The sequence below is a fragment of the Peromyscus leucopus genome, chromosome 13, assembly GCF_004664715.2.
Source record: "Peromyscus leucopus breed LL Stock chromosome 13, UCI_PerLeu_2.1, whole genome shotgun sequence".
NCBI lineage: Eukaryota > Metazoa > Chordata > Mammalia > Rodentia > Cricetidae > Peromyscus > Peromyscus leucopus.
The window spans coordinates 10091091-10115054 of NC_051074.1; the positions used below are offsets into that span (position 1 = coordinate 10091091).

Genomic DNA, 23964 nt, shown 5'->3' on the forward strand with positions numbered 1-23964 from the left:
GAGAAGCAGGGTATGAACGGGCCCCTGGGAGGCCCTGTATCCTGCCTCTGCCCAGAGTGGGCTTTATGTCAAAGATGTCCTACCTGGCTGACAAGAGAGAGGTAGACCAGGTGGGCTTACACTCCTTCCTAGCTGCAGGCCCGCCTGGATACCACTGAGGCCCGGCTTCGGAAGTCAGAGCTGGAGCATAGCATGGACTTGGAGGAGGCACTTAGCCGGCTGGAGGCCTCGCAGCAGAGGTGAGGTCCAATGGACAGGCTGTCAGGGTTTCAGGAGTGCGGTCATCATCCCAAAGCGGGCAGACCCCACTGTGCCTCGCAGCTATTGGTCAACCAATCGAAGCTATTCTGCGTTGACTCTGCCTGTGAGAACGGGTGCAGGGGAAGGACCCTGGGAAGGAAGAGCCAGTGGCAAGCAGAGCTGGGTACCCTGCTGATTTCCCTTACCTTCCATTGGAGACTAATCCCATGTCCTTGCATGCAGTTTCTCACTCCTCGGGGCCAGGGAGAGTGAGAAGGGAGAGAGAGGGCAGTCTGAAGACTGGGCAGCAGGTTCCCTCCCCTTCCCTGTGTCACAGGCCAGGGCACAGGCAGTACAGAGCTGAAAACTCTCTTGTCACTGCTGGGTGAGTGAGACTCCTCCCAGTCTCCTCAATAGTGATGATCTTTACCCCTGAGTACCAGAAACAAAGCCATCAGAGAGACTTGAAGCCATAATATCCCAGAGTTGGGGTCAGAGCCCTTAGGAGAGGCCACCTACAAGTGAGAGCTGGCATCAGAGATGGCCTTGTCCTCTGCCCACACTCCTCAGGCTATATCCCCACACCCTGGACGTGGGAGCATCCATGTCCAGCCCGGAGCAACTGAGGGTGAATCTGCTCCCTCCCCGTGAGGATTCGGTTTGGGCCTATGGGCAGCCTCCCAAGGCACAGCTGTTGCCAAGGGCTCCCTGACCCCATCCCCTGAGTGCGATGCCAGGATGCCTGCTCAGGGTACGGCCTGGCCATCCCTGCTGGTGGGTTACCACAGTCCACCGCGAGCCACGGGCACACACACTGCTGGATGCCCCTAGCTCTCCACACCACCCCAACCCCAGCTCCAGAACTTTGGGCTTCAAGCCTCTCTGTTGTCAACGGGCCCTTTTGTTCGTACTTGGCAAGAATGCACCACACCCCAGCCCCAGACACAGCCAGCCCTAGAACCCCACTTGAGCGGAGCTCGCCATCACTAACATCCTGCGGTTGGCTTATCCTCCAGGAATCTGGCGAACGGAGAAAATGCTGAAAAGCATTTTGAAAAACCCATTTGGAGGGGAAAGAAAAGCCCCCCGGGGAGCCTGATGCCTGAAAAGCTGACAGGATGCCTAGCATCTCCCAGAGGTGCCCAGCTCCTGCCAGCCTGCCCCTCCGAGGCTCCCTTTGAGCCTCCTGTGCCCTGCAGATTTCTTACAGGCAGAGAAGAGTGGCTAGGGGTGAGGGAGAGCTTGGGGGAACAGGATTCTCAGGAAGGAAAGGTGATGCGGAGCTGGTCCTGGGGTTCCTTCTGATGCTGGCTCTGTGTGGGGCTCATTGCAGGGGGTCAGTGCTGCCTGGGAGCACAGCGGGGGAGGGGGAGGGGCTATGCACCTGAGCTGAGTTCGGGAGCCTCGGGGCGCCATTTAGACCCCCTTGGTCCAGGCCCCCTGGACTCTGTGTGCGTCTTTAGGAAGTCACCGTGCATGAAGCTGTGGGTTTTGTCCATCTAGGAGCATGGGCCTCTCCCAAGTAAACAGCCTCCTGCGGGGACAGCTGGAGCACATGCAGAAGGCCAATGACACATTGGCCAGGGAGCTGGCCAGGACAACACACAGCTTGCTCCGCCTGCAGGGCAAGCTGGAGCTGCGGGAGGTATGTCACTGGCCCAAGAGAGAGGTGCCCCCCACACCCTGTCCCTGCTTCTGCATGTCTAACTCGGTGGCTGCAGCCAATGGTGGTAGGTGGGGGCAGCCAGGATCAGAAAGGCGGATGCTGGCTCCATGCAGCCCCTCCTGGTGGGAGGCCTCATCATCCATTTTTCTTGGTCACAGCAGCCTGTGTCATGGGGGGAAAGAGACTGGATGGTTCTTGGGCCATTCTTGGCTCTGATGTGTGACACTGTTGGCCGCACAGTGTGAAAGACTGCTCAAAGGACCTGGGTCTCATGGCTCTTCTTAAGCGCTCCTGGCCAGAGACCCACAGTCTGGCTCACTCCAAGTGTAGCATCAGGGAACAATGTTACAAGCCTTGGGAGATGTCTAGGTCTGGTCTTGGGACCTCCAGAGAAGGGTGTGGCCTAGCTAAAATAGCTAGGCATCCCAGCCCCAAAGGGGTCTGAATGCACCTCCAAGGTTTCCTGCACACACCAGTAGCAAGATTCCCTTTCTGAAGCCACTTGAAGAATATGCTCTCTCCATATGAAGGCGGGAGCTGAGGAAGACCCCTGGGCCTGGGTCCACATATGTCCCTTCAAATAAATCCATCTCAGAGAGGCCATCGCTGCCCTCCCCTCAGGGGTCAGGAAAGGCAACTACAGAGACCCCCCCCCCCCCCCCGCCGCCCCACACATGTCATTCCTGGTGGCAGCTACAACGGACACAGCTGTTGTCAACGCCTCTGCAGGAGACCAGAGGGTATCGGTGTCAGCTAAGGTGTGGGGGGATGCACTGTCTCATAGAGTGTCACCAGAGAGCCGGGCCTGTCATCCCAGGAGATCCGGGCACAGGCTTGCTGAGGCAGGTGACAGCCATTGCCCTGTCTACATTACGCACCTGGTGTGGCTTCCACCAAACAATGCTATACAAACAGTGTCCACCGTCACCTTGGCTTTGCTCATCGTGGGTCAGGTCCTTCCTCTCAGGCCTGTGCAGGGCCCTGCCTCTGGGCTCTTTGCTGCAGCCCACAAGGCTATGTGGCCTCCCCTGACCCTAACTCGACCCGAGGCTGTTGGTCTCCTTGCTCTGGCGACTTCTCCCACCTCATTTTGGCTTTGGCAGGCTGCAGCGGTTCTATGACACACCCCAGTGTGGGTTCTTCCTGTTTATCCTGATTAAGGCTTATCTGGCATCCATCCTTCCTCATGACTGGGAAGGACCATTAACCCTTTCAGTACTGCCTATGCCCACCTTTCCCGCTTCTCATGCCAACAAGGTGTCTGTGCCAACCTCACACCATCTCCAGTGCTCAGAATCATTCTGAGTTACTTCTCCTCTCTTACCCTGAGCCAGGCTAATTTCTTCAGCCTTGTGTTCTTTTTGGTTTTTCGAGACAGGGTTTCTCTGTGTAGTTTTGTGCCTTTCCTGGGTCTCGCTCTGTAGACCAGGCTGGCCTCGAACTCACAGAGATCTGCCTGACTCTGCCTCCCGAGTGCTGGGATTAAAGGCGTGCACCACCACCGCCCGGCCCAGTCTTGTGTTCTTGTTCATCACTATTGCTTCCGACTTCTAATCATCTCGGACTCTGCCTCCTTGACTTAAATTACAAATAGCAGGTTTTTTCATCTTCAGGAGAATAGATTGAGTCTTTTCTAAGTTTTCCGCTCCTTGGTTGGTGTGTATCCCAAGCAGCTCGTTTGTGCTGGGTGTCTGATGTTCCACTGCCTGCTGTCGTCCAAACTCTGATCCCGTGTTTCTGCTCACTCCCGATCACCATGCACTGTCTCCTTGTGCCAGTGGTAATCTTTTATTCTTTATCAGGGAGCTGGTTATTTTCCTTGGAACTTTTCGAAAATTCTTTGGAAGTGGGGTGAATGCAGGAGTTTTCCAGGAAGGATTTTCAACTGCTTTTGATGGGTAGCTAGAGGCTCCCTTAGTCTCTGAACCACACTGCAGTAGGCTTTCAGCTTCTGTGTTTGTGAAAACCTAGGTGGTGTGCATTTAGGATGCATGGCGTTTCATCGTGGTTCCAGGCACAGGGAAGAGCTGCTGCTTTTGTTCAGTTCTAACATTCTAGACAGGTTGTTTCTCTGCAAGACAGTGTGTGTGTGTGTGTGTGTGTGTGTGTGTGTGTGTGTGTGTGTGTGGTGTACAAGCCTATATAGATGTGAGTGGTGTGTGTGAGTCTGTGTGTATGATGTATATGGTGTAAGACTTGTATACGTGAAGATATAAGTGTATTGTGTATGTGTGCATGTGTGGGAGTGTGGTATGTGTGCATGTGGGAGTCCATTGTGGTGAGTGACAGTCTGAGTGTGTAAGGATATGTGAGTGTGTGAGAGATGTGTGAGTATAGTGTGTTGGAGTGTGGTGTTTGGGTCTGAATTTGTGTGCGTGTGAATCTGCATGTCAGTGGCTCTAGGTGAGTGTTGGTATATGAGAGTAGGATGGAAGTGTAAGCATGTGCTTGTGGTGTGTCAGAGGTATTCTTGTTCATTCTCTAGTCCTCACCTTCAATGTGTTGAGTGCAGCTTTGGGATATCCACCATGTTTGAGAAGACCCCCACTTTGGGCATTGCTCAGCTCTCCAGAGTAAAGAAACTGATGCTCAAGTTGCTCCTTTTAGAAAGAAGTTGCATGGTGCTGGGGTTCCTCACCTGCGCCATGTCCTGGCTGCACGCTCTCCCTGGGCCAGCCCACTCAGCCTTGTCAAGAAGAGGAAAAGGTCTAGAATTTCATGCTCCCATGAGACAGGAGCCAAGATGTCTCATCCCTGGGATGTGATGTGACGTCACGTGTCCCTCGCTGTGTCCCAAGTGTACAGACACATGGTCCTGGGATCAGGGCCCACAGAGGGCTCAGACGCAGGGTCTGCTTAAGAGTCAGGAATGGCCTTATACAGGAAGAGGTGTGGCTTTTTGACAGGCATAAGGAGAGTGTGTCCATCGGAAAGCCATGCTGAAGAGCCTTGGGTAGAGCTAAACCATGCAGGGACCAGCAAGAAGCGATAGGAAAGCAATTGGTACAGGGAACCCTGTGGGTCCCAGAGGCCAGCATACAGGACACAGTGGGGTGTGGATGCGATGATAGGAAGGTATCACATGGACCCCAAGAGCCTTCTGGGCCCCACTGTTCCCAAAGGCTGTGGGCCCATGTTATGATTGGCAATGTCACGTCACTGTCACCAGCCTCCTTCCTCCTGACTCCTCTGCTGCTGCTACACTATCTGTGGGGGTCCTGCACATCTTGTAGAGCCTCCCATGGCACTGAGGGGACAGAGGAGCAGTCCCTCCCTCAGAGGGGCAGCACCAGCTCCTAGGAAAGCCTTTCTGTTCTGGGGAGACCTGATTCTCAGCCGCCCTGCCCTCTGTGGGAACAATACTCCCCGCTGCTATGGTAGGAGGGCATGGAAGTGCCTCCCATGTGGGGTTGGGAAGCCCGTGGGATGGAGATGAGGCTTGGATACCTAATAGGTGATACAGGTTCCCCTTCCAGCCCACGGTGGGGTGGTAGGGGAGGAAAGGTACATGGCCTGAGTAAGCACAACCTCCTGTTTCCAGACCCAAAGGTTGGGCCTGAGAGAGTCTCGGGATATCCTCCCCCTGTGGAGACAAGCCAAGGCTCTGCAGACACACCTGGCTGAGCTTCGGGCTTCCACTGAGAGGTAAGCAGAAGTGCCCACCTCCGGGCTCCTAAGTGGGAAGACTGGTTCCTCCTGGGCTGCAATTGTGCTGGCTCTGGCTGCCCTGTGGGAAGGTGGACAGCTAGGGAGGAGGGAGGACGTGGAGAAAAAGGAGAAGGAGAGCAGGGTACTGGCGTTTGTGTGGGACGGTGAACAGCGACCTTCAGGTTTCAGAGATCCATCTAGTCCTTTCTGGGCATCTCATGGGCATCTGTCCAATGCATGCCCAGTGGCCCTCGATGTAATCGCACCCCCATTTACACAGGAGGAGATAAAAGCCCAGAGGCCAGTGTCTTACTCAAAGTTGTCATTTCTGGTCAGGCTCATCCCTGCTCACTCTTCCTTGGCTCTTATCTTCACCATTCTACGACATATAAACTACCGCACAGCATAGAGCAGGGCTTCTGAAAATGGTCATTGTTCATGTGACCTGCCTCTCCCCCTGCGGTCTGGCTTGCAGCATCCTGGGCCCCAAGCTCACAGCAAGGTCGTGTATTGCAGGGCTCTCACTGATGTTCAGGCGGACATGGCCCGGACGGCCCAACGCTTGCATGTGGCCTGCCTGAGTCTCGACTCCCACCTGCAGCTCTCCGCCAGCAGCAAGACCAGTGACCTGGAGCAGAGGCTGAGGGAGCAGGCCAGGGAAATGCTGCAGCTGCAGGGCCACTGGGCTGCTGAGAAGGTGGCGCTGCAAGCCAGGTGGGCCTTGGGCTCCGGGTGGCTGGTGCAGGGATGCCCCAGAGGCACGGACTTGGGGTGAGGGGGAGCGAGCAGCTGCAGCTTCCCGGGTGATTGCACCCAGCATTCCGACACGGGGCTGCAGATCTGAGTTGGAATGAGGGCATGAGCCATGGCGGCTGAGCTTGGAATTGTTGTTTGACTCCCAAGATAGTGGGAGTCAGCAGAGTTCTGTAGCAGAGAAGGCCTGCAGTCGGGACATGGACCGAGGTATAGCCTCAGCACTGTAGGGAGGCCGCACCATACGGAGGAGTCCTGATGGACGCACAGGGCCCCTCAGCGTCCTCCTCATCTCTCTCCAGACTTTCAGAGCAGACGCTGCTGGTAGAGAAGCTCTCTGAGCAGAAAGAAGAAGGGGAGAGAGCCATCCTGACACTCAAGGCGGACATCCAGAGACTGGTTCGTGGGGTGGGGGATGGGGTGCTTTGCCATGGGTGCATGTCTGCCGGGCTCAGGAGCCTCTGTCCACAGAAATCCCGGCGCAGCGGGGGCCAGCTGGTGGCCGACGAACTGAGGGATGAGCTGGAAGCACTGCACCGTGTCCTGGCCAGCATCAAGGAGGTATGGTCTTGCCTGATGTCCTCCCTGGATGCAGAAGACCTGTGGGGACACTGGTTCTAGCTGCTCCTCATGAGAAGAAGGTCCTGTTTAATCGTGGCCCTGCGCTCTTCCCTCTGCTGTCTCTCTCTCTCTCTGTGACTTGAAGGTGGCCCAGTCAGATGCAGTGTGTCCAGAGTGGACCAGGAGCAGCAGCAGTGAAGTCAGGGAGCTACAGGGCCATCTGAGGAGCCCCCCACGTTCTCTGTCACCCCACTGGCCTTTGTCCCCAACACGGACCAGCTCTCCAGCCAGCCTGGACCCTGCACTGCAGGCCGTGAAGGCAGCCATTGAGAGGCGTCAGCAGAGGGAGCAGGTGTGTGACCATGGCCCACAGGGCCACCGGGGTCACAAACCTTGCCCAGCTGGGTGAGGGAACTTTCCACAGCCTTCCCTGGTGGGTGTTGGTGGCTGGGTCTCTATGGAGCCTGCCCCTGAGCTCCACATCCTGGGAAGGAACTTCATGTGCCAGGGGGCCCTTCTGGAAGAACCGAGGTGCTCTGGATGGCTGCTGGTGCTCACTGTGGGTTCCATGACCCCGGCAGGAGCTGCGTCTCAGGCTGGAGTCCTCCCAAGAGGAAGTAGCCAGGCTCCGGGAGCAGCTGTCTGGGTACCGGCAGGAGCTGCGGGCCTCACAACGGCTTCTGCAGGACAGGGCACGGGAGCATGAGGATCTCCTGGGCCAGCTGGAGGCCCAAAGGCAGGAGGCACAGCACAGCCAGGCATCTATCCATCTCCTGGAAAGGTGATGGAAGGGACGGGGCAGGACGGGGCAGCACTGTGCAACTGTCCTCTGGGAGACCTCACAGCAGGAGCAGGAAAAGGCCCCATCTCCAGATAAGACCTTCTGGGGGCCAGGCTGCCTGTCACTCTGCACCCGCTTGGCCTGGATGGTTTACTCCTCTCCCTTTGCTGTGCTCCTATATGTACCTGACCTGGGTTTCCCTTCCCTAAAGCAAAGGCAGCGTTTGCACATGCCCTAGCTCTCCGCAGGGCCAGGACCATATCCTGTCCCCAGAAGCTCTGGCCTCATCCGGCTCTGCTCTCCTACTACCCCTGCTCCAGACTCCCCTGTAGGTGACCTTCCCCTACCAGTGACCCTTCCCCATGGCCAAAAGAACCCCACTTCCCACATACCCTGTGGGTTCAATGGCTCCCTTGCAGCTACCATAGAGTTCTAGATACTTTCTACACGTGACTCTTTGACCTCGGGCTGGCAAGAATCAGGGCCACAGAGTGTACAGAGAATCTCTGGGACCTACTGGATGCAGGCTGAGTAAGAGCCAGGTGTCAGTCATGGATCTGGGAATCTTCCTGAAGGGGGTGTGCAATGTCCCAGGGAGCAGAGACAGCTATGGCCCCTTGTCCTCCTCACCCCATGGTTTGGGGACAGACCACGCATCCTTCACAGCTCCTCCAAGCAGCCTACACATATTCTGGGTGCTTCAGCACACGAAATGAGCATGAACCAGTCCTAGCCTGGAGAGACACAGAGCAGGAGGGCACAGCGGTGGGCAGGTCAGGGCAGCCTTGCACAGGGGTGGGCAGAAATCCAAAGGCAGCAGTAATAAACTCAAGGAGGGCAGGGAGGCCTTCCCAGAGGGAGGCAGCTCTGTGTGGCAGTCCATAGGGAGTCTTTGGTGAGCCTGTTGGGCAGGCAGGACCATGTCACAGAAGGACTATCCTCATCTCCAAAAAGAGAGGGCACACAAGGCCACATGGGATGGGGTGTCTGTGGGAGGCGGGAGCAGAGCAGAGGCGGCAGGGGAATGCTGGGAGGATTCAGCAGGACACAGTGAGCCCATGCAGTGTCAAATCCAAAAGACCTTCGGGAAATAGGATCCGCTATTCAGAGGGCAGGGCGAGAGGAGAGAGGGGTGAAGGAGAGAGGCTAACATCCAGAGACCCAGCTGAACGACTAGGCGTGGCTGTGCACAGGGTAGGGGGCCCGGGAGAAGCCCCCAGAGCCCCATGGCCACTGCACAGGGGCTTCAGGACCCAGAGTATGTGCACCAGAGGGTTGAGGGACAGATCAGGTCGACAGTGGCCAGGGAGGTGTCCCTCCTGGGGCGGAGGTTTGCAAGGATGTGGTGGACATTACCTGTGTGGCAGAGAGAGGTCTGTGACGACTGCCCAGGCTTGGTTTGTGTGGCAGAGAGCTGGCCCTTCAGCTCTTACAAGGGAAGAAGGCTGGTCAAGCCAGGCAGTGGCCACCTCATCTCAGCCACCTAGCGAAGACCTGAGGCTTTGGGTCACAGCATCGACTCTTCTTCCTGTGCCTCCCTGGACTCCATCTGCCTTTGAGGCCCCTGAGGACCTGTACCCACTCTGTCCCTACTGACACATACCCCCCCCCCATTCCTACTGATCCATACTCACTCACCCCTGACCACCCTCCCCAGTACAGTGAGTCTTGATGGCCTCAGGTGCTTCTCTCCTGAAGCATGGCTTGAGGCTGCCTCTGCCTTTGTTCCTGCTCCCAGGGAGAAAGCAGCCCTGGAGTCAACCATGAAGGAGGTAAGAGCGAAGGCAGACATTCGGGATGCGGAGACCCAGAAGCTGGAGGTCACAAATGCAGAGCTGCGGAGAAGCCTCCTGCTGAGGGCAGAGCAGCAAACCGAGCTGGCCCAGAAGAGTGAGCGGAGTCTGCGTGAGCTGGAGGCCAGGTGGGTTGTGGAGGAGCTGCAGGCCAGCAGGGTCCCTTGGACTATGAGACCATGGGTGAGGTACAAACAGTGCGTCAGGGGCAGGGGTGGGCAGCTCCTCCTGAGCAGGGTACCACACAACCCATATTCCCACACCTGTATCAGCCCAATGCCTGGCCCTGGGTACACAACCCACCCATGTGTAGACCTCACCCAGGCATACAACCAGAGGCTGCTCTAAAGGGGGCACCATGCAGCTTTGGGGCTTCCCGGTCTTAAAGGGGGTTGTTAGAATTTCCCTGCCTGCAAGTTTTGTGGGGGCATCTCTGAAGAGACCACCCGACTTTGCCTTCTGGCCGCGGGGCCTCAGCCAGGGCCGCCTGGAACAGCTGGAGGAGAAGGTCTCTGGGTTCAGGAAGGAGCTGGCCACGGCCCGGGAGGCACTCAGCTCAATGCAGCTGCAGAGGGACATCGTGGAGGCTGAAAGGGAGAGCCTGCGTGGTGCCCTGGCCCGGGTATGTACCCCAATACACATAGTCCTTGCCTCTGTCCTCACCCACGTGGCCTGGGCCACTACCAGGGCTCCTAGTCACCGCCATTGTACACCAGCCTCACTCCTGACACCTTGCCCTCCCAACCCCGGTGGCCACATCTGCTCCTAGGGAATCTCCCTGGGCCACCAGTCACTAACTCTAGTCAGAACCTTAATTCTCCTGGGAAGAATCTGAAGCCTCTCGCTGGAGCCACCTCTGGGTGACCACTACGCCTCACAGGCTGAATCTAGCAATGCTGATTTGGAGTTGCTGGTCTCACGGCTGAGGTCGGAGGGGACAGAGCAGCGGGACTCACTGGCCAAGATGGCTGCCCTCATGGAAGGGCTTTCCCAGGACAAAGGCACCCTAAACCATCTGGTGCTTCAGGTAAGGCAAGAGCCAAGGTCTCAGTTCCCCCAGGGGGCCCCTGAACTTTCTCTGTGGGCTTGTCCTATCATCTCCATACCCCAGACCTCTTTCTTGCTTGGACTGAGGCCACCATCCCAAGAGTAGGTGCTGGAGGTGGGATGCAGGATCTGACCACTGATCCTGGTCAGGCCCGAAGCAGGGACCACAGCATCTCCATGGAAGGCCTACACGGGTGTCTGGCTTGTGGGCACTCGGGGTGTGTGGTCCAGTGGTTAAATGTCTTCCTACCCGCTCTGCAGCTGGAGCAGGAGAGGGACCAGCTTCGGGAGCAGCAGAAGTTGCTGGAGCAGGAGCAAGCCGGCGTCAGGGAGCAGCTGGCGCAGGCGGAGCAGCAGCTAGGCCTCATTCAGGCTGAACGGAGAAGTCTCCAGGAGACTTGTGGGCACCTGGAGCAGAAGCAGGAACACCTAGAGGGCCAGGTGACCCTGCTTGGCAAGGAGAGTGCCCAGCTCCGGGAGCAGGTGGGCCAGGTGAGGCCAGGCTGCGGGCAGTCACACGTCTGTCCTGCTGTTGCTGATTGTACCTCTGAAGGGGGTTAGAGAGGTGGCCCCGTGGATAAAGTGCCTTCTGCACAAGGCTGAGGACCTGAGTTGAAGTTCCCAGGATCCACAGGACGGAGGAGCCAACAGCAGCACACGTGATCCCCTGTTGGAGCTCCAGTGGGCAGGCGTGGGGAGTGGGTAGGAGGGAGCTTTGAATCAGGTATGTCCTCCACGTTTCGATTGGGGTTCTGCTCCCGGCCTCTGGTGCCCAGTCTGTGTGTGCACAGTTGAACTCTCCTGCTACTTGTCATTCAAGCCTTTGTGTGTTTGTTTAGTTCCTGTCTTTTGGTTGTTGAGTATCTTTGTAGCTAGAGTTTTCCTGCCTTGCCCACAGTCAGGACAAATCTCTGTCACCTGCCAGTCCCACAGCTGCTCAGACCCAACCAAGTAAACACAGAGACTTATATTGCTTACAAACTGTATGGCTGTGGCAGGCTTCTTGCTAACTGTTCTTATAGCTTAAATTAATCCATTTCTATAAATCTATACCTTGCCATGTTACTCATGGCTTACCAGTGTCTTCACATGCTGCTTGTCATGGCGGCAGCTGGCAGTGTCTCCTTCCGCCTTCCTGTTCTTTCTTTTCTCCTCTCTGTTAGTCCCGCCTATACTTCCTGCCTAGCCACTGGCCAATCAGTGTTTTATTTATTGTTGAATCAGAGCAATTTGACATACAGACCATCCCACAGCATATCTTTGGGGGGTTTCTGTTTTGTTTTATGTTTATGTACAGGTGTACATGCACATGTGTGTGCATTTATGTGTGCACATCCATGTGAACCTCAGATGTAACTCCTCAGGTATCACCCACCACCTTGGTTGTTTTTTTTTTTTTAATTTTTTATTTTAAAGTATATAGGTGTTTTGCCGGCATGCATGTCTGTGCACCAACTGTGTACGGTGCCTGTGGAGGTCAGCAGAGGGCGTCCTAGAACTGGAGTTACAGATAATTGTCAGCCACCATGTGGGTGCTGGGAATTGAACCAGGGTCTTCTGGAAGAACAGCTAAGCTGCCTCTCCAGCCCCCATCCACCTTGTTCATGAGACAGGGTCTCTTGCTGGTCTGGAGCTCACTGAGTAAGCCAGACTGGCTGATGAGTGACCAGCGCCCGGTGCTGGGACTAAAAGAGCACACCACCATGCCCAGATTTTTTTTTTAAAACATGGGTTCTGGGGTGGAACTCAGGTTCTTGTGCTTCCCACTGAGCTGCAGAAGAATCACTCAGTGTGGACTGAGTCTGAAGCCGTTTGGTTGGTCTTTGACAATGTGTCTTGTGTGGAAACCATGTCTCTGGTGGGTCTCAGACCTCCGGCGACATCCAGGCATCCTTGTTTCATGTGGGACAGAGTAACCTCTCTCCGTCCTCAGGCCCCTATTCTTGCCATCACCATCCCCATTTTTGTTAAGATATAATCAGTGTCCAGTGTTGGTGACAGGCAGGACAATGAGTTTAACAGTGGTGTGCCCCTGTGGATGACCAGTCAAGACAGAGAATATGTCCAGAAACTTCCCTCGTAGCCCACCCAGTTCTTTCTCAAATGCCTAAGGCCCCAGGAGCCTCTGTTCCAGCATGGAGCACCCTGCACTGGCTGGGTGGATCACTTGCACCAGGCTTCTCTCTTTCCACACACTTTTTTTTTTTTTTTTTTTTTTTTGAGACAGGGTTTCTCTGTGTAGTTTTGGTGCCTGTCCTGGATCTCATTCTATAAACCAGGGTGGCCTCGAACTCACAGAGATCCACCTGGCTCTGCCTCCCGAGTGCTGGGATTAAAGGCGTGCGCCACCACCGCCCAGCTCTCCACATACTCGTTAAGACTCATCCATGTAGGCACATATAACATAGCTCTTTGCTTTTGCACATGACTACATGCCATGGTAGGAATAAACACAGCCACTTCCTCACTGTTTCTGCACATCTGTGCCATCTCTGGCTTGGGCAGTAATACATAAGGCCCCTAAAAACCTTTGTACACTCACTTCTCACTGTCCTTGAGCAAATACGAAGAGTCAAGTTATGGGAGTCGTTGTGAAGCAGTGTGGTGAATTCAGAAGTGGTTCTGTCATTTCAGCTGCTCCTTAGCCTTGTCAGCATTTTATATCGTCTGTTTTACTTTTTAAGCTATTCTCTGTGTGATGTTCTATGCACTAGGCTTTGACTCCTGTTTCCAAGGTAACTAGTGATGATGTTGGCACATTTTCATGAGCCTGTTGAATTTGTGTCCTTTTTAGGATTTCGTGTGTTTTGTAAATGTGGGCTTTGTGTTTTGGTCTATGTAGGATTTTTTTATATGTATGGATACAAGTACTTTGTCAGCTAGATGTACTGTGAATGCTTTCCCCGACTAGTGTCTTATATTTCCATTTCCTTCCTTCCTTCCTTCCTTCCTTCCTTCCTTCCCTCTTCTCTTCTCTTCTCTTCTCTTCTCTTCTCTTCTCTTCTCTTCTCTTCCCTCCGTCCCTCCCTCCTTCCCTCTCTGTAGCCCTGGCTATCCTGTAACTCTCTCTGTAGACCAGGTTGGCCTCAAACTCAGAGATCTGCCTGCCTCTATCTCCTGAATATTGGGATTAAAAGCGTGCACCACCACCACCCAGCTTGATTTTCTTAATAGTATTTTTTGCAGAACATAAAATTTTAACTTGGACAAATTTCTTTTACATTTTTTTTCCAGAGCTGAGGACCAAACCCAGGGCCTTGTGCTTGCTAGGCAAGCGCTCTACCACTGAGCTAAATCCCCAACCCTTTCTTTTACATTTTTAATCATTGCTTTATTTTGTTGTGGTGGACTTGTTTGGGTTTGGTTTGGTTTGGTTTTGAGACATCAGACTAAAACTCACTATGTGGCCCACCCTGGCTTCAAATTTGTAGCAACCCTCCTGCCTTAATATCCCCGTCTGCTGGGATTATATGCATGAACACCCAGGCCAGGCTTTTTTTTTAAAATCTTCTAATCAGTATTTCCTAGGTCCTGAAGTTTGCCCAAGAACAAAAAGCTAGCCTTCTGTGTTTTCATGTGGCCTTGGGTGAGGCCTTCAGTACATCTCATATCAATTTCACATGGATCTCTAAGTGTGCAACAATGCAAATTCTTGATCCACTGAGTCAGACACCCCTCAGGAAGACTTTCAAATGCGGAGTTCAGTTAGCCTCCAGCTGACTCTGATACCCATCAGAGTGTGAGAAGCACAGGTGGGCAGGACAGCGTGGGAACTAACACTCGCTGTCCTTCATGCTAAGCTTCACTTGCCCAGGCCCGGCTTGAAAGGGACTCTCATGTCTGGGTTGCCTTGCTGGGTGAGTTACGTTCCTGTCACTGTGGCAAAACATCTGACGTATTAATCGTGGTGGTTTGAATGAGAACGGCCTCCCTAAGCTCATATATGTGAGGGCTTAGTCGCCAGGGAGTGGAACTGTCTGAAAGGGTTAGAAGGATTAGGAGGTGTGGCCTTTCTGGAGGAAGTGTGTCACTGGGGGTGGGCTTTGAAGTTTCAAAAGCCCACAGCACCCCCCCACCCCTGCCTGTGGATCAGGATGTAGCCCTCAGCTACTTCAGCGCCATGAGGGTCACATGCTCCTGCCATGATGATAATAGACTAAGCCTCTGAAGCTTTAAGTGAGCCCCCTGCTAAATGTTTTCTTTTGTAAGAGCTGACTTGGTTATGGTGTCCCTTCATAGCAATAAAAGAGTGACAAAGACATTTAAGAGGACCTTGCATTTGGGATTATGATTTCAAGGGGGTTCAGGCCATGGTCATTTGGCCCCATATTTCTGGAATTTTTCTGGCCAGTTTTGAGACAAAATACCACGGTGTCTTAAAAATAGGGACGAGGAAAAGGAGAAGGAGGCAGTGACAGTTCACCTCACAGAGGACAGGGAGCAGGGAGATAATGACAAGAAAGAGACAGGATCCCCCTAAGGGCCTGTTCCTAGTGACCTTTGACTCTCACTGGTCCTGCCTCCTAAATGTCTCTCCCCAGCTTCAGTCTGCAGGAGTGGCCGGCCCTTAGTTGGCTCACAGCGATGACTCACTCGAGTCAAGCCCTCTGTGGACCATGGAACAAAATAAGACTTAAGGTGTTGCTGGTAACTATGAATCCCTCGGGATCTTCCTAGCCCAAACTACAAAGCAGCAAGTGTCTTGAGGAGAGAAGAGGCCCAAGGGGCTGTTCCTGCTCCAGGAGCTCAGCTGCTCCAGTTCCTGCTGCTTCTGCAGCCCTAGGGCTCCCAGAGGCCTTGCCCGACCCTGTTGAGGCTGCTGGTGGAGACACTAGACTGTGCCCCTGTGCTGTGTCTGCACCCCTGGGCCACACGTCCAGCCCCCCCCCCCAGCACTCAAAGTCCAGCAAAGGTTGCCAGTGAGATGGACAGTTGGTTCCTACCTAGGAACACCCATTTCTATCACACGTCCTCCAAGCTTTCAGAGTGGCCATCCCCTCTACTGGAAAGTCCAGCCATGAGTTATGTCAACCTACTGTGTCTCCTGTCACCTCCACGCCGTCTTCTTCCCGCGCCTCCCTTACCCTCGGCAGCCTCTTCCCAATTTGCTCACTACTATTCTCTTTTCGTTGTTCCTCCCCTAGGTCACGTGCAAGAAACAGGCCCTGGAGAAGCAGCTGGCACAGAGCCTGCGGGACCAGGAGACCCAGATGGACATCCTTCAGGAAGCTCTCCACGAGAAGAACACTCTGTCGGAGGAGCGGGCCCAACTACTGGCGAAGCAGGAAGCCCTGGAGAGACACAGGGAGCTTGTGACTAAGGAGGCGGCTGATCTGAGGTGTGCCCTGACTCATGATCCTGCCTTCAGACAGCCCGTGGGGTTATGACTGCAGGGACGCCAAATAGACACAGTGGCCTAGGGCAGGGTACGTCTGCTGTCAGCATTGGTGTTATGGGCCATGGGGTGCCCTGGGGTCAGCTTCCTAAAGACAGGGGGGGCAACCCTGTGAGACCAGAAACTCAGCTCAGTCCAGTCAAAGAAAGATATGCAATTTCTTCCTGAAGAGTAAGGAGTTCAGGGAGGAGCTTCAGGTTGGCTGTGTCTGGAAGCTTCTACCACCCCAGAGATTCCTCCCCTCCTCCCTCTGCTGAGTGGCTCTGAGATTTCATTCCCAGGGAGATACCTGGAGGTAGCAAGAGAGCCCATCTGAAACTTCTGCCCAGTGGCTGTTCCCTGGCAGTCCTAGAGCCAGAGGCACAAAGCTGGGCAGCCTGGAGTAGGGTCTACCCAGGGAACCATGGTCCTGCCAGTGGAGGTGAGGGAACCCCCACAACCAACAGGACAGCATCCAAAACTTGGAGTGGAAATGCGGAGGCGTGAACAGTGGTAGCTTAGGCTGGTCCCAAGGCTGGTTGGTGCTTTCTCTCCCCAGAGTCTACTCAGTCATGGAGAGCTTCCTGGAGGAGTTCCTTCCAGAACTCCAGAAACTAGGGCTACAGGGAACTAGAGGGACCCAGCTCTTCAACTTTTCAGAACTGAACTTTCTGAATAAAAGCTGGTGCAGACATCCAAGTGGCATGTTTGGGGGAGGCTTCCCAGGTGGACAAGAGTCCTCATTCCGGGAAACATATGCTGCCCAGAATGTGAGCCTGGTTAATGTGAGTCTGGTGAGAGCCCTCCATGGGTAGGACCCCGCTCCCACACTCCCCAGCTCCGGCCTTGACCTCTGGACCCAGAGTCATTGCACAGGGCAGCCCTGAAGAACCACCAGTGTACCATGACGACCGGCTAAAGCCTTGGTGGCAGGGCTGCCGGGGGCTTGCCTGAACCATACCTCTCTCCATTCATGGAGTGCTGGCTGCTCATCAGGGAGATGGGCCAGGCTCCCACCTCCCATCATCCTGCAGCTGACCGGTTACGTAATACCAGGCTTCCACTCTCGAGCTCAAAGCCAGTGAGATGCCTCTGTGGAAGAAGAAATTGGACACATTCTCGGGTCCCCAGGCTGTGAGCAGACACCAGAGGGTCAGAGGCCATGTCCCCTAGACAAAACCAGTTACACTTCTAGGAGGAGACGTCAAGGCAGCTAAAGGAAGAATGTTCTCCATACACAACTGGGAAGAACACTCTGGCAGAGGACATGTTCACTCACGGAGCGGGAAATACATAGTTAACAGGAGGGACAGGGTATGGTGTGGCGGACGGTGAGGTTTCTAGAGCTTGTCGTCTGGGCCCAGAGGACCTTTCCCTCACACATCAGAAGTCCTGGCAGGCTTCTGGTGCTCTACAGGACAGCCCAGGAGCTGTGGTGAGCCTGTCAGACTGAAGGGCCATGACTTCCCTCACCCACTGAGAGCATACCTTGAGGCTGGGTTGTGAGGACATTAAATTGGAGTGTCGTGGTGTAATCAGAGCTCAGGGACAGATCGTGCTGGTGGGTTGGGCTGGTAGGTCACTGATGGTCAGCAAGTCAAGCTGTTTTCAGTTACCCCCACAAGAACCCCGGAAGCTGTGGGTTGGTACTCGTCGCTCCATGTATTTTCTGAATGATGACCTCTGCATGCAGATGCACCTGGGCTCCTTTTCCTGCAGTGGAGTCACACTGCCTGCAGCACTCTAGCTCTGGTGGTTGTTCTGTGGGTGACTCCTCCCTTGCCAAGTGCATGTTGCTGCATACATTAGATGCATCATGATGTCTGCAGCATTTTCCCATTTTTGGCATTCCAGTTAACACCCTGCATAAAGCCACAGTGAGCATCCTGTCCCTGGCTGTGAGGTGTCTCTAGAATTGGCATCTGGTGTGGTCTTGCCAGGGCAAAGACACTTTGTCTCCCCCTCCACTCCCTCAATAACACTAGACATGATTGCCTTTAATCCTTTGCTAATCTGGTGTGTGATTAATGATACAGACTGGTTGTGATTAGAATCTCCCTGGGCCCTGATCTCTCCAGGTAAGGTAAAGTACACTTCGTGTGCTTTTGTCTATTTGATGTTTTCTTTGTAACTGTTATTTTTCTCATTTGCTGACTTTGTTAATGATTGGCAGGAACTCTTTACATATGATGGATGCTTATCCCTATGTTTATATACTAAATACAGATTTTCTTCCAATTCTGCCCCTTGTCATCTTCTTTGTTTATAATTTTTAAAGATCAATTTCCTAAGTTAGCAGACAAAGTGATGGTGCCCTTTTCCTTCCAACTTGATTTATGGAATCTCTTCTATGGAAAACTATCCCTCCCTCCTTTAAGTATATCCAGATCTGTTGGCCTCTTTATTTTATTTTTATTCTGACTTTCGTGTCAAGCTTAAGAAGATTAAAACATCCTCTGAATTTGTTCCATTTTATAATTCTGAGTTATTCTGCTATGACTTGTTTGTTTCGTTTTGTTTCTGGATTTGGTTTTTCATTTGGCCTGAAACGTGTTTTTGTGTACGGAACAACTGATTCTTACACGTTCAAACCACGAGACACCTCGGGACCACGTGGGTTGTGATATGTCTGCTGTCCGATGCTTCTCCACAGGGCTGAGAGGGACTCTCTGGAGAACAGCCTCTTTGAGGCCCAACAGCTGACAACTCAGCTGCAGACCCAGCAGGAACAGCTAGAAGGGGAGGCCCAGGCTGCTCAGCTCGCTCGCAGGGCTTTGCAAGGTGCTGTACTAGGTCGACTCTCCCTGCCCGCACCCCCAAGTCACGGTTGGGGTGAACTCAGACCTTATAGGTGTTGTTCTCCCTCCCTGGGCTCTGTAGGGGAAGACCCAGGGATTTGGAGCTTGTGTGACTGTGAGTGATGTACAGGGGGATGCCTGGCCCATCCTGCTCTGTGGCCAGCTCTGAGCTCAGAGCTGAGGTGCAGCCACAGGGTCGGTACAGTGGCTTCCTGCCCTGTACCCATTCCCAGTATCCATGTCCCCACTTGGCCTTCCCGCCGTGTGCCAGCAGAGCAGGCAACCACCTCCTAAGTGGGTGATTTCAAAGGACAGAGGGCACCATGATGACACACCTGACCCTTCACAGTGGAAATGGAGCGGCTGAAAAGTGACTGGGAAGTCCGAGAGACGAAGCTGCAGTGGGATCTGGGACAGCTGCGGCAGCAGGCCACACAGCAGGAGCAGGAGGCACAGCTGGCCTTGGAGCGCCAGGCGCTGGCCCACAGAGAGGACCTGGCCCGGCTGCAGAGGGAGAAGGTCCGTCTCCCGAGGGCCCACTTGGCCACCGGTCTGCCATGTCCTCCCAACAAGCAGAGATGGAGGAGCAGGGGGAGGGACCTGGCTGCTCTCCATAGTTTAAGAAGTCCGGGAAGGCCTGGGGCGGCTTGGGGGAGGGGCAGCTGATGTGCAGGGCAGGCTCTCGCTCACAGAAGGGACCCATCCTGAAAATTCGCTACCCTTGCTGAACAGAGTCTCGTGCCTGTCAGAGCTGTACCACCAGGGTCATGTGGCCCTGGAGGCCTTGTGTGTTCCATCCCATTCTTCCACTCACACATCTATCCCTCCATCCATTCGTCCATCCATCTATCCATCTATCCACACGTTTACTCATCCATATAGACACGCACCCGTCTGTCTATCCATACATCCCTCCAAACACACATCCATCTATCCATCCCTCCATCTATATGTATATCCAACCTGCCTGTCTATCCATCCATCCACCCATCCATCTACCTATCTATGTACTCATCCCTCCTTATATCCATGCCCCTGTACCAGTTGCACTTGGTAGAGATTCAGGAACAGCTTAAGAGCTGCTAGATTAGTATGGGATGGTAGATGCTGAGACCCAGAGAGACCCGTCCCAGCTTCTGTCTGGGGGATCTCGTAGAGAGGACAAAGGGAGAGCTGATGCTGGACCACCAGCCCCTAGCTCCTCGGGGGCTAAGAGGTTTAACTCAGAGCCTCAAGTGCCTACCAGTCTCCCAGCCCTGACCTCACAGCCTGTCCTTTGCCTTGGCCAGGAGACCCTCAGCTTATCCCTGGCAGAGGAGAAAGAGGTGGCCGCCCAGTGGATGGAACAGCAGAAAGAGCTGGTGACAAGAGGCACAGCCGAGAGGGAGGCTCTGGAGGGGGAAATTCAGAGCCTGAAGCAGGAGCGGGACGAGAGCCTCCTCCAGCTGGAGCACGAGATGCAGCAGGTGATGGTGGCATGGGAACTGGGAGCCTCGCCCACCTCACGCTTCTTGGTCCCAGCGCAAGGGCTGCGCTGAAACCTCCCCCAAGCAGGTGCATCCTTTCCAGACTGATACAGCTTTGTGCTGCCCCGGGAATCCTGCCGAACAGACATTCACCCACCTGCTCATCCATCCATCTACACACCCGTCCATTCATCCACACGCCCATAAAACCAACCATCCATCCACAATGCATCCATGATGCATTCATACATCACCTAACCACCCCTTTACACACACACACACATACACCACGCACACGCACATGCACACACACGCACACACCTATACATTTATATATTTCTTTCCACCCTCCTGCCCATCCATGCACTTGAATGTCTTTCCACTCAGCCATCCTCCTTCTACTTACTTGGCTATCCATCTTTCCTTCTATGCTCACAGGTTTCTACTCACGCACATGGCCATCCAGAAATATGCCCAGCTATCCATCCACACAGCTGACCGTCCATCCATTAAGTTACCTGACCATCCACCTGTCTACCCACTGAGATGCCCTTCCAGCTAGCCATACATTCAGCTACCTATCCATGTACCCAACTATTCATCCATGTGTCTGTCAACTCGCTCACCTGATCAGTCACCCTATATCATCTGCAAGATCCAACCTGGCCATTCTTCCATCCTATAGGTCTAGATACTAGTTCTGAAAGGTTACCCTTGGGCCCAGACTTCTCCAAGGAACTGGGCCATCCTAAGGAGTTTATTGCTGAGTGAATTGAGCAGAAAAGTACACACACGCAAGCATGCCACCAAAGTCATCAAGGACAATAAATTTTTGTTGTCCTTTGCACCAATCACAGATTGCAAGGAGAGGATGTGGGTGGCTGGAAGAGGCAGGGTTTGTGACCAGACTGTGTTTCTAATTGACAGTCAACATTCTAGGGCACAAGCCTTATAAGCCTATTTGACTGGTAGGTAGCAATGTCCCTTGAGGGACATTTTTTTTTTTTTTTTTTTTTTTTGGTTTTTCGAGACAGGGTTTCTCTGTGTAGCTTTGCGCCTTTCCTGGAGCTCACTTGGTAGCCCAGGCTGGCCTCGAACTCACAGAGATCCGCCTGGCTCTGCCTCCCGAGTGCTGGGATTAAAGGCGTGCGCCACCAACGCCTGGCTTATTTGACTGGTAGGAAATTGAGAAGTGTACATGTTGGTCTCCTGTCTGAAGCTACACAGTGTACGGTCTGGGCATGGGAGCCGTAATTTTAACTGTGGCCTGTACTGGAGGGAGCTAAGGCCTTGCTAGAGGAGCAGGGTGTTGAGATGGGAGCAAGAGACTGGGAAGAGAGCATTCAGGAATATCTGGGATGCATGTGTCAGCGTGGCCACCAGAATCTGTGTGAGCTGGATGGCAAGGACCTCAGAGGAGCCCTGAAGGTCCTACACACCAGGTTCAAGGATGGAAAACAGGGCTGTTCCAAGCAGGAGTAACATGACTGGGGTAATGAGGCTGGAGCCAGGGAGAACAGAGAGAGCTTGAAGCTGAGGGTGCAGCCGTGGGGGATCCAGAGACACTAGGAACACAGTGACATCACCCCTATGGGTGTATGAGAATAGAAACAACTTATCTGGAGCATGGGCAGTGGTCAAGGCCCCACGCAGTCCCTCACTGCCATCTGAGACCACCCACCAGGCCACACCCACCTATTCTCATCTGACTGCAGCTTCCTGGTTTCACGAAGAGTCCCAAGAAAGGAGAGTCAGTAAGAGGAGAACAGGCTAAGAAGATGGTTTCCCTGCCCACAACATGACCACAATAACATTGTGCTCCCGGGCTATAATACAGAAAGCCAGGCGTGTGGGCAACGGTCACCACAGCAGCCAGTGGACTTTCCCTGGCCCTCTGCCTGCACTATCGGCTGCCAATCATGTCAGCGGTGCCAGATGGGGAAGATCTGGCAGGCAGATCTCGCGTACCATACCTCCCGGAAGAAACCGACGGTTTCAACCAGAAGGCAGTCTTCGGGAGGCCTCGGGCAGTAAAAGAGTCTGTGTGGACTGAGTCTCAAAGGAACAAGACACTGGCTACTCTTGCTTTGCCCCTTAGTGAGAACTTCAAAAAGGCAAATCAAGATCCCAGGCCCCCAAGGTCTCACAGTCAGAGGTGGGCAGGTTTCCAGAATGAGGCAGAAGCAAGCAAGCCTCGGTTCTGACAGGGAGAGGCTGTGTGAGGAGCACCGGGTTGCTTGGTTGGTTTTGTTTGTTTTTTAATTCTTCAAAACATGGAGAATGGGGTTCCTGCCTCGCCACCTCTTCCTCGGGGACTACTGTCATTTTTAAATTCCTCAGCAATGCAACCCATCCTAGCTGCCAGGAATTAGTGCAGACCCCAAAGATTAGAAGTGTAGTGGCTGGAAGCTAACTACCCATCCTTCTGCCCAGAGTGGCTACAAGTGTAGGAAGTGCTATGATCCTCAACTAGGGATTCAGCGGAAGGACTGGAATGTCAGGAAGGCGCTGTGCTTGCTGCCATAGTTTACCTCAGACATTATAACCAGGACAAGTCAGAGAACCAGTTTGATTTCAGCTCCCGGTGGGACTGGCCTGTCACACCCCTGGCCTGTCTGTGTTCACCCGCCAGGACTCTCCCTGAGCTCGTGGGGCTTCCCTGGCTGGCATGACCAATGGTACAACTGGGACATGGTTGAAGTCTGTTTCCTACCCCGCCGCTCTGGGAGCTGAGTCTCCCCGAGTCTGGCTGCTGTGTCCCGCTCACACCCTTGGTGAGACAGACACCCTTGAGGTACAGTGCCATCAGTGGCTTCTTCCTGATCGCCGTAGGAGTAGGAGGATAGGGAATCATGAAACACCAGCCTGCCCAGTGAGAGCCAGGGCCAGGGCAAGATGGGAACGGTATGAAGGGTTGCTGAACACCTGAAGGGAAGAGCAGGATGAAGGTGTATGTTACCAGGAAAGGCTTGAGCTCAGAACCACCCCCTGCCCAGCAGCAGGGTGTGCAAACAAAAGCTGGTAAGCCTGGCAGGAAAGTTAACATGGAGCATTCTGCTGTGCCTCGGAGAAGGAGTCACACTTCTACTCAGCTCCCCAGCTCCTCAGCTCCCTCGCAAGCACTCTGTCTCCTCATGTGCAGGCAATGTCTCTGAAGGAAGCAGAGAAGAGCCTGCTGAGCAAGGAGCTCTCTGGGGCTAACAAGGAGCTGGAACGGACCCGTCAAGAGGCCCAGAACCAGCAAGCGCAAGCTGAGGTGAGACCCACTGACAGTTCCCAGCCAAGCCTGGTCATGTATGGCCAAGCAAGTCCCGGCAGACCCTCCAGGGTACCCCCTTTCTGTCTGGTCCTAGAAGTATAGTCCCATCTGTGTCTTCCTGAGTCTTATGTCCGTCCCCCTGGGGCCTCCAAGTTTCCTGCTGGAAGAAGCTACTGTCTCAAAGGCAGGAATAGCCGAGTGATTGTGGCTGTCTATGCCTCGGCCCCTGCCTGTGGTGGCTACCGGCACTGGGACTCTTCCAGGCTGGTGCTCCCGGGAATCAGAGTTGATCAAGACTGACCAGTATATGGCCAGGCTGGACCATATACTGAATATCAACAGCCAGGAATGGGGTAGACCCAGGCCTATGTCCCCACTTTCTGATCAGTATAGCACCAGCCTTGCCTGCCTGTGCCCAAGCTAGTTCTAGTAAAATCCAGTTGTGACCAGGTGTTCAACTGCTCCTGTCTTACTGTTGGAGATGGCCTCCAGAGGAGGAGATGAGGCTGCCTCTGTGGCTGGTCTTTGACTCTTGGAGATCTGTTTTTGTTGCCCACCTGGGGAGTGAGAGAAGACCA

General features: G+C 54.0%; 1 protein-coding gene across 1 annotated transcript in view; it reads left to right on the plus strand.

Moving 5' to 3' along the window:
• Crocc2 (ciliary rootlet coiled-coil, rootletin family member 2) overlaps nt 1-23964 on the plus strand; it is a 64449-nt gene that overhangs the window by 15253 nt on the left and 25232 nt on the right. Inside the window, exons 4-20 of the mRNA XM_028890668.2 lie at nt 133-239; nt 1744-1885; nt 5448-5551; nt 6071-6268; nt 6610-6706; nt 6779-6868; nt 7014-7220; nt 7450-7649; nt 9388-9570; nt 9920-10064; nt 10323-10469; nt 10751-10981; nt 15634-15827; nt 18517-18644; nt 19011-19180; nt 19951-20127; nt 23270-23383. Of these exons, the coding sequence (XP_028746501.1) occupies nt 133-239; nt 1744-1885; nt 5448-5551; nt 6071-6268; nt 6610-6706; nt 6779-6868; nt 7014-7220; nt 7450-7649; nt 9388-9570; nt 9920-10064; nt 10323-10469; nt 10751-10981; nt 15634-15827; nt 18517-18644; nt 19011-19180; nt 19951-20127; nt 23270-23383 (2634 nt within the window). The remainder of the gene's footprint in view (nt 1-132; nt 240-1743; nt 1886-5447; nt 5552-6070; nt 6269-6609; nt 6707-6778; nt 6869-7013; nt 7221-7449; nt 7650-9387; nt 9571-9919; nt 10065-10322; nt 10470-10750; nt 10982-15633; nt 15828-18516; nt 18645-19010; nt 19181-19950; nt 20128-23269; nt 23384-23964) is intronic.